General features: G+C 38.9%; 1 protein-coding gene and 1 non-coding gene across 4 annotated transcripts in view; both read left to right on the forward strand.

The window, feature by feature from the left end:
• The first annotated feature begins 4,545 nt into the window (after positions 1-4,545).
• On the forward strand, positions 4,546-4,652 carry LOC115300498. Its single transcript, XR_003912671.1, has one exon. It is a non-coding gene; the product is annotated as a U6 spliceosomal RNA (small nuclear RNA).
• Positions 4,653-8,687: 4,035 nt separating this feature from the next.
• TM2D1 (TM2 domain containing 1) overlaps positions 8,688-15,550 on the forward strand; it is a 41,081-nt gene continuing 34,218 nt past the window's right edge. For 2 of the 3 annotated variants that reach the window (XM_029948590.1, XM_029948591.1), the window contains exons 1-2: positions 8,688-8,899; positions 10,866-10,939. In XM_029948590.1, the coding sequence (XP_029804450.1) occupies positions 8,733-8,899; positions 10,866-10,939 (241 nt within the window). In that variant the 5' untranslated portion in view covers positions 8,688-8,732. The remainder of the gene's footprint in view (positions 8,900-10,865; positions 10,940-15,550) is intronic. The other variant, XM_029948588.1, reaches the window with a different exon arrangement.

Below are 15,550 nucleotides of genomic sequence, written 5' to 3' on the forward strand. Positions count from 1 at the left end.
CCGGGGCGGGGCGCCGGGGCGGCGCGGGCGGCGGGGAGCCTGGGCCACGGGAGGCCGACTCCCGGGAGGGGAGCGCGGGGGCGGTGGGCTTCCCTGTTTTCTGCAGGTGAAGTTCGTCTGCGCTGGGGAGGGTTAAGAGGCCTGGAAAAGGTGGGGTTGGGGCCGAGTGGACAGGTGAAACGCGGAGTGGTGGGGGCAGCCGGCGCTAAGGGGGTGGGGAGATCCGGCTGGACAGGTGTTGTAGGAGGGCTGGGCGGAAAGCGAGACCCAAGGTCGAGCGAATGGAAGGCTATGATGAAAGAACTTGGTCGGATCGGCATAGTCCTCCATTGTCCCTTTCCTTTCTGTTTCGTCATATCTCCCTTGTGTTTTCTCTATCGTCTGATCCAACATTAAATTCTAAGAAGTATACCTGGGGAAATTTAGTAGGAGAAATAAAGGAATATGGCAGTATTTGTCTGCAGTATGCCGGGCACTAGCTTATACATGTCTCATTTTCCTCTGTGAAGAAATTGATGAAAAAACTGCGCTCCTGATAGTTTAAGTGATTTGCCCAAAAGTTTGTGATTTGCCCAAAGTTGGGACCACATGGGATCTTCTGAAGTGTTGACTTCACCAGACATTTTAACACTTTTATTCTTGTTACCGTAACTTACCTGTGTAAAACCTACAATTCCCTGTCTTTAATTATTCCACTGTCTTTTAATCTTTTTAAATGTTTAGTTATGTTTGGGAGACAGAGACAGCACGTGCAGGGGAGGGGTAGAGAAAGAGAAAAACACAGAATCTGAAGCAGGTTCCAGGCTCTGGGCTGTCAGCACCGGAGGTTGATGCAGGGGCTCCAACCCAGGAACCGTGAGATCATGACCTGAGCCAAAGTCGACACTCAACTGACTGAGCCACCCAGGTGCCCCTCCACTCTGTTTAATGTAACTAAGAATTTTGATGATAGGTCTTTTACTTTGTATAATAAGGTCCATGCATTAACCATAAAGAAAATCATTCTTCAGGTCTGTATTCATTGAATAAATGCAGTGTTTGTTATGAACGGTGATTGAAAAATGTTAAAAAAAAAAAACATACCTGTCCTCAAGGAAGATGAGGTATATATACAAAACACCTGCAACATAAGAGTATTTATTGTAAGATAAGGCATTTGCCACTTTATAGTGTTGTTAGTCTGCTTCTTTTAAAGGAAATATTACTTCCTAAGCCTGGTGAAAAGACACAATTGCAGCATGGCCCTGCTTCTTAGGATCTAATTATTAAGGGAAATAAATTTATACAATAATTTAGATTACCAAATAGAATGAACCTAGAACTTGTGGAAGATGAAGAGATTATACTTGTTGAAATCATCTGTTAGGACTTAAACAGGTTTTTTCCTACAGGTGTTTGGGATTAAGGTAAAATGGAAAGAAAATGTTTCCCAAGTCACTGCTATAGCGAACAGGTGGAGACCAATGATCTCAAAGCATCACCTTGAAAGCATTGTGTCTCTTCTTACTCTAACATCCGATGCTGGTTTTGAATGTATTCCCTTCCCCCAAAAATAAGGTGATTGAATTGATCATGAGACAAAATTCAAGTTTCTTAATTTGTAAGATACTCTAAATTCTACCCCCTTCTTCCTGACTCATCCGTCTAATCTCCCACTTAACATATCCAAGGTCCTACTCTGGCCAAACAAGTCTGGTAATGACCTTGGAATCACCACACCAGGGCTTTTCTGTTGCTTATTCCTCCCCTTTTCCAAGGCTGGAATGTCCTGCTAGGCTCCCAGTTCCCCCAGGGCGCCCCACCCCTAAACAGAAACTGCTTCCAAGACTACGCCAGCAAAATCCCTCTCTACCACACTTAATCTAATTTTCTCCACATTTTTGTGTTAATTTAATGTGAGCTTTCCTTTGACTCTTACCCAGAATTTTAAAAAATATTTTTCATTTATCCGTTTTTTAAGGAGCTCACTCTATGGTGAACATTTCCTGGCACTGAGTTGGTTTGTGTTTGTTTTAACTTCCTAAAATACTTCAGAGTGTCTTATTCACAGAATAATGAAGATGAACAAAATTTTTAAGAACACTTCTGAAAAATCAGAAGATCTGAGCTTGAACTCTGACCCCACCATTTCTGAAAATATGTGACCTTGGCAAGTTCCTTAACCCTTCTAATTCTCACTAGGGAAACTGAGGTAAAGTGGTTACTTCATTTGGAAGTTTGAAAGGTTCTATGAAGGAATACATATATTGCATATACCTGGCACATAGAAAGTACTCAATAAATGAAGCAGCCTATAGATGGGCATGAGCATGACATCGGTGCCAACAAGGAGACAGCCATGAGGAGTAGTAAATAAAGTGAAACCAGGACAGATGGAGGAGGAGTGGAAAATATTTCAGGTAACTTAATGTTATGAGACTTTATCCTTCACCTCTAAGAAATTAATGAACCACTTTAAAATTTTTATGAATAGAATGTCTCTCTCTTAACATTTAATGACCGGTATCTATTTTTCTAGAAATTATTTTTTAAGAACTTTTAGCGTCATAGCAAAATTGAAAGGAAGATAGACTTCCCATGTTTCTTTGTCCCACACATGCATAGCCTTCTCCTCTATCAATATTCCCCACCAGAATGGTGTATCTGCTACAATTAATAAACCTCCATTGATACATCAAAATCACCCAAAGTCCATTGTTTACATTAAGGTTCACTCTTGGTATTGCACCTTCTATGGGTTTAAATAAATGCATCGTGACATGTATCCACAGTTATAGTATCATGCAGAGTATTTTCACTGCCTTAAAATTCCTCTTGTACTCTGTCTATTCATTCTCCACCCTACCTCCAACCTCCTGGCTGCCTCTGATCTTTTTATTCTCTCTGTAGTTTTGCCTTTTCCAAAATGTCTGATAGTTGGAATCAAATAGTATATAGCCTTTTTAGATTGGCTTCTTTTACTTAGAAATAAGCTTTTGGGGCACCTGGGTGGCTCAGTCGGTTAAGCAACCAACTTCAGCTGAGGTCATGATCTCGCAGTTGGTGAGTTGGAGCCCCATGTGGGGCTCTGAGCTGTCAGAGCCTGGAGCCTGTTTCAGATTTTGTTTCCCTCTCTCTGCCCCTCCCCCACTCATTCTGTCTCTGTCTCTCTCAAAAAAATAAATAAAACATTTAAAAATTTTTAAGAAATAAGCATTTAAGATTCTTCCAAGTTTTCAAATAGCTTTATAGCTCTTTTTTTTTAAGCAAAAAATAACATACCATTGTCTGGATGCACCACAGTTTATACATTCACCACAAAGGACTTCTTGTGTGGGGGCTGAACTAATCTTCTCTTTATTGTTCTGATTTTAGTATTTGTGCTGCTGAAGAGTGCACACCTACTAAAGAACATCGTAAAGAACTGCTCCCAAATTTGGCCACGTATGAATAAAGCTGCTATAAACATTTATGTGCAGGATTTTGGGTGGACATAAGTTTTCAACTCCTTTGGGTAAATACTGTATACCTGAATAAAGGATACATCATTTAAAATAGAGGCGAGAGACCCAATGAAGAAGCACTCATGCTTTATTAACCTAAGGTCAATTCCAGAGCCCCCAAAGAAGTCTACTTTACAACCTCAGCAAGAAGATTTTTCTCCTCACCCAGCAACAGCCCAACCAGTGAGTAACTGCCATCACCCCAAACTCTACTTTTCTCCAACGGACCTCTACTCAAAACAAACCCTCCCAATTTTCTCTTTTCTCCCTGAAGAGTAACATTCATCTCTTTTGTTCTCCTGATTTGACTATAGTTTACTATAGCTTGCAAGTCTCAAATTGCAATTCTGCTATTTCTGAGGGAAAAATTGTTTTTTACTAGCAAAATAACTGGCCACTTTATTTTTGAGGTCAACAATGCCAAGGAACTTATATAGGATTTTGAGTAAGATTTTGAATATGATACAGGTTTTCCTTTTTTTGATGAAAGATTAACCAGAAGCAGTATAAAAAATGAATTGACAAACTTGGAGAGAGGGTCTAGAATCAAAAAGAGGAAGGGGGCTTTAGGGTTGAGTGTCTGACTTTGGCTCAGGTCCTGATCTCAACGAGTATTCTTGATTTGGAGCCCCACTTCAGACTTGTTGCTGTCAGCAAGGAGCCCACCTCAGGTCCTCTGTCCCCTTCTTTCTCCGCCGTTCCCTCGCTCGTGCTCTCTCTCTCTCTCAAAAATAAAATAACATTTAAACAAAAAGGAGAGGAGGCACCTGGGTGGGTCAGTTGGCCAAGCGTCAGACTTCAGCTCGGTCATGGTCTCGAAGCTAGTGGGTTCAAGCTCACTGTCAGGCTCTGCATCGATCGGTCAGAGCTTGGAGTCTGTTTCACGTTCTATGTCTCCCCCTGTCTTTCTGTCCCTCCACCACTTGTGGGCACTCTGTCTCTCTCATTCTCTCTCTCAAAAATAAACATTTTAAAAAAGAGAGAGAGGAAAGGAAGAAATCATAATAGCAAGGTAAATGGGAAATGATTAATAACCCGAAATAGGGTTAAGAATATAGGATTGGTGCTCGCTTCGGCAGCACACATACTAAAATTGGAACAATACAGAGAAGATTAGCATGGCCCCTGCGCGAGGGTGACACGCAAATTCGTGAAGCGTTCCCTATTTTGCGCAGCTCCCCGTAGACCTGGTACCCTGACGATTACCTCTTTATAAAATACAATATACAGCACTGAATAATAAAACTGTGACATTTCACTAGAAAAAAAAAAAACAAAACCAAAAAACGTTCCTGTAAAGCAGTCTATGACTTGTGAACGAAGCTGAGTCACACCTAAAAAAAAAAATATATAGGATTGAAAAAAATGAACACTTAAAAATATTGGCAGCTTACTGATTAATTAGATAAAGGGATTACTAAAGAATAAGGAGAAAACTACAATGTAAAGAGTATTCTAAATTTTGAACCCGATAGAAGGGACATGGGTGGTGAAACTGAGAAAAGCCAACTTATTCCATTTTGGTTTTTGAGAAGCAGATTCTGAGAGAGTCAGTTTTTAGAGCCTACATTTGACATTCAAGATGAAATATACTTGGCATAGAGTTGGCCTTACGAAGTGATGAGTCAAAGTTAATTGGATAGTAGGCAGTTAGACTGGTGTACAGAGAGGACACAATCAGAAATACTTGAGAGACAGCAGCATGGATATGGTAGAATTCCAAATATTCAGCCGACCATAATAAATATCTCCTAGAGGCACCTGGCTGGCTCAGTGGGAGGGGCAAGCTGCTTTTGATCTGGGGCTCCTGATTTCGAGCCCCATGTTGGGTGTAGAGATTATTAAAAATAAATAAAACTACAAAAAAAAAAACCCTACCAGAGCCTTGATATTATGAATTTATCACCAGGAGAAAAAATTGCCCATCACAGTCAAATGAAAAAGACAATTTTTTGGAAGGTAACAGTCTTTTATCTCAGCGTTTCTGTCCTAATGGACGGAAACAGAAGTCAGGTTGGTTTCCTCTTTTCTCTCTTTTTTTTTTAAATCCAAGATTTCATTTTTTTAAGTAATCTCTACACCAAATGTGGGGCTCCAGATCACAACCCTGAGGTCAAGGGTCACATGCTCTACTCACTGAACCAACCAGGTGCCCCAGGTTGCGATGAGTGAAACTATCTGTTAATGTAATTAGGCTTCAGGCTCTGAGCTGTCAGCACAGAACCCAACACAGGGTTTGAAACCACGAACCGTAAGATTATGACCTGAGCCGAAGTTGGATGCTTGAACCACTCAGGCACACCTAGAATTCTATATAATTATTATGTCACAAAACAATTTGGCATTGAGATTCAAGAACTTAACTGAACTACAAGATGTGGTACTCATGTGATCTGAGACCATGTGTGCAAAGAAATAATGTATTTTACTGAGCCACAAGAATATAGATTAAGGGGCAATAAGAAGAGAAACTGAATATGTTTTTTTGTTTATTTATTTGTATTTTTGATGGAGAATGCTGGTAGTGACCTGGAAAGTGAATTTTTAAGTGTACCATCATTTTAAGAGTTAAAAATTTTGGTTTAAGAAAAACTTTTTTTTAAACGTTTATTTATTTTTGAGAGAGACAGAGTGTGAGCAGGGAGGGTCAGAGAGAGAGGGAGACACAGAATCAGAAGCAGGCTCCAGGCTCTGAGCTGTCAGTACAGAGCCTGATGCAGAGCTTGATCCCATGAACCATGAGATCATGACCTGAGCTAAAATCGGCTGCTTAACTGACTGAGCCACCTAGGTGCCCCAAGAGTTAAAAATTTTGTATCGTTTCTTTACTTTCACAGGAGACTCTTTTGTTCTTTTCAGTTTATACATTGCAAAAGAGAATGAAGATAATCACTAGAACCATAAAAACAGATTTTGTGATGGGATTAATCAGCAAAACATAGCATTTTCAAATAGTTAATTGTTCAAATCTATATGAAAAATGGTACAAATACAAATATCAGCAATATTCCTGTAGTCAGCAGGAAAATACCTAATTTTGTTACAATTTCAATAAACTCAGACTGGAAAGTCTTCCTTTTACTTTCTGATTATTTTAGATTAAATTTCGAAAATCAAACAAGAATATTTTGAGAGTATCAAAATCAATATGCAAAGTTACTGTCTTTTATTACCAGATAATATGTGTAGCAGTTAATATGTGTAGCTAATCCTTGATCTCAACCCCTTTGCTAAATTTTATCTCAGGATGGTGGTTGAGCTATATATTACATATATTATTGGTATTATTTTAACTTGAAGTTAATGGTTAGTTTTCTAGAGTGCACTTTTTTTTTTCTAAATAGGCTTCAGGTCTAGTGCAGAACCCAACTCTGAGCTCAATGCTGAGCCCAACGTGGGGCTTGATCTCATGACCCTGAGATCATGACCTGAGCTGAAATCAAGAGTCAGACACTTAACCAACTGAGCCACCCAGGTGCCCCGTCACTACTATGTGTTCTCTTTTTAACAATTATCAAATAGTACTTTAATTGTTTCTCTTGTCCCCTAGGAAACATGAAGTATTTAAATTACTGGGTTCCTGTCTCTTCATTTTTGAAGTCTGTAGGGTCTTGCTTAATGCCTGGATACATAGTGAATGCTTGACAAATATTTCTATGGAGGGGAAGAGAGGGAAATAAAGAAAAGGAAAAAAGGAAAGGATAGAGGAAGTAAAGAGAGAGAGAAAAAAAAGAAGTTCACATAAAAAAAGGAAGTTTAAAAACTGAGCTAGTAAAGGGACACCTGGGTGGCTCAGTCGGTTGAGTGTTTGACTTTGGCATCATGATCACAGGTTTGTGAGTTTCTGCTGTCAGTGCAGACCCCGCTTCAGATCCTCTGCCCTCCTCCCCTCCTCTCTTTGCCCCTCCCAAAATAAATAAACATTAAAAAAAATTGAACTAGTACATTTTTAACTTCTTATCACTTAAATCTTAAATAAGCATAAATATTTTAATTTAAAAATAACTTAGGGGCACCTGGCTGGCTCAGTCAGTGAAGCATGGGTCTCTAGATCTCTGGATTGCAGGTTCCAGCCCCACCTTGGGTTTAGAGATTACTTAAATAAAATCTTTAAAGAAATAAAAATAGCATAATAATGCTGAAAAATTGGTTTAAGGAGAGTTTTAAATGTTGTTACAGTACTAAAATATTACTGTAGTAATTTCATGTCCTCCTATTCCAAAGCGATACTTCTCATAATACATTAGCCCATGCTTCTCAAAGTTTGTGCTCTCTAGCAATCTCAGCACCTCTTAGAAATTTGTTAGAATGCAAATTATTCTGCCCCATCCTAGATTTTCAGAATCAGAAACTTGAGGATGGGGTCCATCCTTGGTGTTTTAAGAAATCTTCCAGGTAACTGTGATGCTCCCTCAAATTTGAGAATCACTGCAGAATCCAATTCTTCAAAATTAATGCTACTATGAATGAGGAGGCATCAAATCAAATATTGTTATGTTAGAGAAAATGGCTTAAACGTTCACTAAAAAAAGTTAATGTGTTGCTTAGTATAAAAGATAGGCTTACTACAGAACTTTTAGAATATATAAAAATTCAGAAGGAAAAGATGGAGGGAGAAAAAATTTCAACTTTTTACTTAGTGTAGTAGTAAAATCTTAAATCTCCTTTTCATATAGGCCCACTCTCTCAAATATATGTCCACTATTAAAAATAAAAGTGTAATGCCTATTTTTGTTAGGGAGTCCTTAAGTTCTGTGTAAGAGCCTTCCACAAATTCTTCTCTAAGCGAACAGGTAGGTTATTATATAACAGTAAGAGCACAGATTGTGAAATCGAGCAAACATCAATTTGATTCCAATTCAGTGACTAAGGTCGACATGCTTTTTAGCGTCTTTGAGCCTGGCTCCTTATCTGTAAACCCAAATCCGACCAGGACCAACCGAGATAATGTTTGTAAAGCGCTTAACAAATCGCTGGGCGCCGCTGGCACATTTGTAGACAGAAAGTCACAGCAGGGTTAGCTGGGGAGGAAGCAGTGGACGCAGGGCCGAGATTCTCAAAGCGGACCTTCTTCGGGATTTCAAAGACAAATCCAAACTGTCCCAGGCAAATCCCCTGCCCCGCACGGAAAACAACCTGCCTCTAGCTAAGACAAGGTCCCTTTAAGAGCCTCGCTCTCTCCGCCTTTCTCCCGCCCCCGCCTAGTCAAAGGCGGAACCGGAAGAGGTGGGGGTCGTGCCGGTTCCCAGCATGGCGGCCGCCTGGCCCTCCAGGCCGCCTGCTCCGGAGACAGTGGTCGCCCGGCTACTAGGTGTCCTGTGGTTCGTGTCAGTCACCAAGGGACCTTGGGGAGCCGCTGCCATTGCCGCCGCTGGTGGCGAGGAGACGCTTAAGTGCGAGGATCTCAAATTGGGACAATATCCTCTGTGAGGACCCCCCCCCCCTTGCCTTGGGGGCGAGGTAGATCAGGGGTTGTGAGTGGGTCGCGGCCTTCTACCTGGGCCAGGGTTGTGCCGAAGGGATCGGTGACTTGTGGCATCTAATGACCGATGGGCTCCGGGAGGTGAAAAGAGATGTGGGGGTGGGAAGCACAGCGGTCACCCTGTGATTTCCTCGGGATTTTACGGATTTTGGGCCCTTCCTTTTCTGAACCACCTAGTTTTAGTTTCCTTTGTTTTGTTTTGTTTTTACCGGCGAGCTTATTTGTTCCACCAACACCTAAATCCTGAAGTATGCCAGGCCCTGTCTAGGCACGAACAATAAAACGGTTAATAGGCTCTACCCCAAAAGTTTGCTGACTTGAGGAGAGAGGAGACAAATAAGTAGTTAATAACGATAAAGCCAGTGTATGTGGCCCATTTATCGTTAAGTCTGTGTGTTTTGCCTTCTGTCATTCTAAAACTCCGACAGATGCCGGACTGTCAGGGCCAAATTCCTTATTTGCCTTGTAACCGTGGGCAAATGATCCAAACTGTGTTTTCTCTTTAGTAAAAATGTAGATAACGATGGTACCAACTTAAAAGTCTGTTGTAATAAGTTAGTGCAAGTAAATCACATAGAACAACGCCTGACACATAGTAGGGACTTCTGGTTTATTTATTTACAGATGAGAAAACTGAGGTTAAAGGGGTTAAGTGGCTTTCTTCTTTGTAGTAGCTCTGATAAAGGGAGGAACAGTATGAAATGGGAGTTACAGTCATAATAGCTACTTTTGTACAATATTAGATCGTTTTATACAAATTGTAGAACAAACATTAGTAAGAGAAGCCAGAGATAAAGAAAGATTCTACTAGACGAAATTTTAAAATTATGGAAATTCTATAGTATTTTTATATGAGTTGGGGAGAGGCAGCCATTGTTAGATGTTTACATAATAGCTCTAATTTGCTGAATACTCTTGTGCTTGGAGTTTGAGAATCACTGACCTAGTAAGTTGAGTCTTTTTTTGGCAAGAATGGCAGATGATTCTGTCTAAGGAAGTAATTAGATTGTATGAAGAGCTGGATGGCTTGAACTCTAGAGAGAAGTGGTTGAGCATTTCGTGATGATAATGGGAAAATATCTGTTATTCCTCATGAAGTTGGGTTTCCAGTAGTGTTTAAAAAAAACCTTAAACAGATGTCAGTAGGTTCCCTGTTTCTAGAGACACCTTGTGAACACCTTATCCCGTCTTAAGTCAAATACTTTAGGAACAAAAGCTGTGTACAGGTGTTTTGAACATCTATTGAAGGATGATTATTATACCTATTATCAAAAGCTTGAAATCCCCAATCCTACATTGGGGAGACAATGTAGACACATCTAAAGGAACTATTTTCCCTACAGTCTGATGGAAAGTGCTCTCTCTAGCCTTGGAATCAGGAAACCTGATTTTACTCATTATCGCTTACATGACTTTGGACACATCTCTCAAACTTTGAGCCTCAGTTTGTGCTTCTGTAATGTGGGAATAATAGAATTCACCTCACAGGGTTATTTGTGTTACATGAAGTTATATATGTGACAATAAATACAATGGGGCCCCATAAATTAGTTCAGATATCTTGAAACTGATTTTTTTAACCTAAAGCTTTCTTAGACTAATTTGGTAAGGGTTTTCATTTTCTTTAATGGTTTGTGGGAAGGATGTTGTTTAAGGATGGCATCCTTAGTTAGAGCTTTTAATGTGTATTAAGTTAATATACTTTTCCTGTAATAAATTAATGTTCACTTGTTACTTGGTGACACTAAAAGTATATTTGTGGTTGTACTTGTTGCTCTGGACCAAGTAACAGCTTTTTTTTACATGTGAAAAGGAACATGACTATATAATACATGATATTAAAGAGAAAATGATAATAGTTTGTGTTAAAATGTCATTCATATTTCCTTAACTTTTCTCACATATATTTGTAAAGATCCAAAAATAAATGATGCTACACAAGAACCAGTTAACTGTACAAACTACACAGCTCATGGTAAGACTTCCAGAAACATGTTTTTAAAAATAATTTTTAAGGCATTGTTTCATAAATCATTGTATGACTACTAAAAGTAATAAATATGTGCTTTTTCTTGAGTTAGTCACATTATTCAGCTTCCAGAACAGCTTAGAATTGGAGAACTGGCTAGGGGTTGTTCCTATTTAATTCAAGAAGAATTTTATTAATTATATGAACTTTGAGTTTTATATTTTCACTTATTGTTTTTAAAACCTTTGAAATCAGCTTTCTCTTTTATTTACCAAGCTGTGTATGCAAAGGTGCTTCCTATGTTAAATTTTTCATTACTTGAAAAGAACTTGAAATGAGACTTGTAGCCCAGTAAGTTCCAATAAGAAGCATATCACCCATATTTTGCATTTGTGAAATATGCTTAGGTACATCCTAATTATGAAAACAATATAGTTAGGAGTTTAAATATGTATCAGTTTTGTTTGTTTGTTTTAGTATTTTCCTATAGAGATGTTTTGGTAATAGATACCACCCTCAGCCTAATTTGGGGGAGCTTCTGTTACTCTAAAATATGTGGAATGCCAGATAAAAACTAATAAATTGTTCTCTTTAGTCTTTTCTTCCAAAGGGGTATATGTTGGAAGGGAGGCAGATATATGTTGGAACTATGTAACCTTATTTGGCATGATACATAATGATGGCCATTACATGGTATTATTTTGAGGAAAGAGCATTTATTGAATACTGATTATGTTATGTATTAGGTAGGAAATAAGGCAGTAATTGATGTTTTCTTTGTAAGTAAAATCTCCTAAACAGACTCTTTATATAAAAATGAGATTGAAGGAATTATTTCCTTACAGCAGAAAACTTTCATGTTTTTCAACATACTCAGATAATTCACCTCTTGATTATGAATTTGTATATATTTTATTTTATTTTTTATTTTTTAATAAAGTACATATTTATTTTGAGGGAGACAGAGACAGCACCAGCGGGGTGGGGGCAGAGAGACGGAGAGAGAATCCCAAGCAGGATCCACACTGTCAGCGCAGAGCCAAATGCCGGGCTCAAACTCAGGAACCATGAGATCATGACCTGAGCTGAAACCAAGAGTTGGAGCCTTAACTGACTGAGCCACCGAGGCACCCCTGAATTTGTATATATTTGAAAAAGCAGTTCTTTTATCTTTTTATATCTTTATACTTTGGCACACTACTAGCCCAATTATAGTCAACAAAAATATTTGTAAATAAGTTGTGTTAAACTTTTGTTAATGGCACTTAGTTACTACTCTGAAGGTATGAAATTTTACCATATAAAGTTATAGGTTTCATACATACGTAAATACATGATTTGTAGGTTACATACATATATGTATGTATATATATGTGTGTATATACGTATGCACATATATATGTGTTTATATGATTTGTATAGCAGATATTGCTTAACTTTACAAGGAATCCCCTCCTTTTTTTAGTTAATTTAGAAGTGTACTCTGATCTGCCTGTTTTACAGTTCAGTCTTTTATATTCTGCTTTTGGAACACAGACAATAGAGTAAACGTGCATAAAGAAGACTCAGCTTTCAAGATACTTAACCATTTATGGGAAAGATGTCAGAAATCTGTGAATATTATTGTGATTCCAGTATCTAACTAAATTAAGAAGCAGGCAGGCTTCGTGCTGTCAGCATGGGGTGCAATCTCAGGAACCGTGAGATCATGACCTGAGCTCAAATCAGTTGGATGCTTAACCAACCCAGGCACCCCTAGCCTGTAGAATTCTTTGCAGGTATGAGGAGTTTGAAGGAAATTATGCAACTAAAAAGAATAGTTTCTGTCCCAAAGAGCTTTGGCCTCCATTTAGGTATATCTTATATAAAATAAGTTTGAATCCACTTGTGCAATTATTGGTAAGTAAGTTTATAAATCTACAAAATCAATGATCAGAATACTAGAAAGTAAAAAGACTTGGTGTTATGGTACCATCATGGCCTCGCTGATGTAAGTGAAGAGCTACAGGAGCATAAAAGGAAGACTTTCTATGAAAGGGAATGATATGAAATTTCTTTTGGAGAGAATAAACCAAGTGCCTTACTGAATGTGAGAACATATGTAGATTAATAAATGACTTAAAATCGTTACCATGGTTTTAAAAAGAAACTAAAGTTTTTGAGACACATACAAGTCACAGGGCTTCTGCATATGTGACACAGGTTACCTAGCTGAGAGCTGGGATGGATTCTACTCAACTAGATACTAGTCCAACACTCCTGAGGCTGTGTCTGTCCACAGGAAGTTTCTTTTAATTGCAACTTACAAAACTCACAAAAGCTAGTAAAGTAGTCCTAGTGAAATGCTTCTAAGTCCTGGTCAGAGAGGACATCAAAATGACCCTTGAAATATGTTTTTGGGTCCTAACATGGAACTGATTAAGAGGAGAACAATATTAGAGTTGTGGAAAGTGACATGATTTCTCTCAACCTCCAGCCAAGACTTTTCTTCCTCTGTTTTTTCACTCTGTATGTGAAAGACTATTAACAGAATTCTCAAACCAAGTTTAATTTTCTTCACCAGCACTTTCTGACTACATATGAATAAGAACAATGTTTTACAAAGAGGGGAGTTTCATGATAGAGGAATTGATACCAAAGGCAAAGTAATTCAACTGTGACAGTAAATTAATATGACCTTAAAATGGTTCTCAGCTAGAGATACAGGCTGCCAGTTATGGAATTAATTAAGTCACAGGTATGACAAAAAAGCACAGGGAAGTTGTGGTAGTGTAGTAGCGTTGTATGGAACAGATGGTAGCTACACTGAGGAGCGTTAACATAGAAACTTGTCTAATCGCTATGTTATACACCTGAAACTACTATAACATTTGTGTCACATAGAGACTTCAGTTTACAAAATAAACCTAAGGACACCAATCACAGAAAGTCAGTGAGACCTTTCCAAATAAGGTAAATTCTTAAGGTATAGCCAGTCAGTTTCCTTGCTTTGCTTCCACTAATTCTCTATAGAAATCTTTTAACTGCCTCCTACGGGTGGGGCAAAGCACTCTAACCACTTCTGGTTTGGTACTGCCCAATTCGAAATGATTTTTGCACAAATAAACTCTTACAATAAAAAAAGGAGAGTGTGGTGGCTGGGTAGCTCTGTTGGTTAAGCATTCAACTTCGCTCAGATCACAATCTTGTAGTTTCCATCTTGCAGTTCTGTGAGTTCAAGCCCCGTGTTGGGCTCTGTGCTGACTGCTAATTGCCTGGACCCTGCTTTGGATTCTGTGTCTCCCACTCTCTCTCTGCCCCTCCCCTACTTGCACTTGTTCCCCCCACCAAAATAAGCATTTAAAAGTTAAAAAACAAAAACAAAAAAGATTCTCGACCCAATGCCAACTAACAAGTGTATTTACTTATTGAGAAATTATTCATAATAAATAATTGATTAAAATAAATAGATCAAAACAGTTACCTTGGTGAAAATTAATTTATATTATGGAATATTTATTATTTATTGAGAAATTATTTACTGTATTTATTGAGAAAGAATTACATGGCAGGCTTCTACCAGGTGTATTGTTGTATGAAAGAAGACATAATTTCTGCCCTCAAAGAGTGTTCTGTCTAGATTATACAGACCTACATAAGCAACTATTTTCAGTTTTTTTTCAATTTTTTATTTAAAATATTTTAATGTTTATTTTTGAGAGAGAGAGATTGACAGAGAGAGCATGTACAAGCAAGAGAAGGGCAGAGGGAGGGAGACAGAGGATCTGAAGCAGGCTCCACACTGACAGCCGAGAGCCCAATGTAGGGCCCAAACTCACGGAACTAGGAGATCATGACCTGTGCCGAAGTTGGACCCTGAAGTGACTGAGCCCATCCAGGCACCCTGCATTCTTTTATTTTAGAAAGAGTGAGAGGATGCTTGCATGAGTCAGGGAGAGGGGCAGAGGGGGAGAGAAAAAGAGGGAGAGAGAGAGAGGGAGAATCTTCAGGGGCTACACGCTCAGCGCAGAGGCCAACATGGGACTTGATCCCACAACCCTGGGATTACAACCTGAGCCGAAATCATGAGTTGGACACTCATTTGACTGAGCCACCCAGGTACCTCAAGCGTTTGCAATTTTCTGATCAGTGAACTACAACTGACCCCATCTCCAGAAAGTTTTGCTCTGATCCTTTGGCAGTTCTTCACTTTCTTCAGTTTTTATTGAAACGTATTTATAGGAAAGTACACATATAGGAAAGTTTTCAAACTGAACATGTTTGTGACTTTCCAAATCAAGAAATATTATCAACATGCTAAAAGCCCCCTCATGCTCTTTTTTAGTCCCTATTCTGCCCTAATGGATAACTATTAATCTTAACTTCTAACAACATAAATAAGTTATGCAAAGAATATGTTATTGTGGGGCGCCTGGATCTCTCAGTCAGTTAAGCCTCTGACTTCGGCTCAGGTCATGATCTCATGTTGGTGGGTTCGAGCCCCGTGTTGGGCTCTGTGCTGACAGCTCAGAGCCTGGAGCCTGCTTCCGATTCTGTGTCTCCCTCTCTTTCTGACCCTCCTCCCCTCATGCTGTTTCTCTCTGTCTCAATAATAAATAAAAACATACAAAAAGTTAA

The sequence above is a fragment of the Suricata suricatta genome, chromosome 8, assembly GCF_006229205.1.
Source record: "Suricata suricatta isolate VVHF042 chromosome 8, meerkat_22Aug2017_6uvM2_HiC, whole genome shotgun sequence".
In the NCBI taxonomy this organism is placed as follows: domain Eukaryota; kingdom Metazoa; phylum Chordata; class Mammalia; order Carnivora; family Herpestidae; genus Suricata; species Suricata suricatta.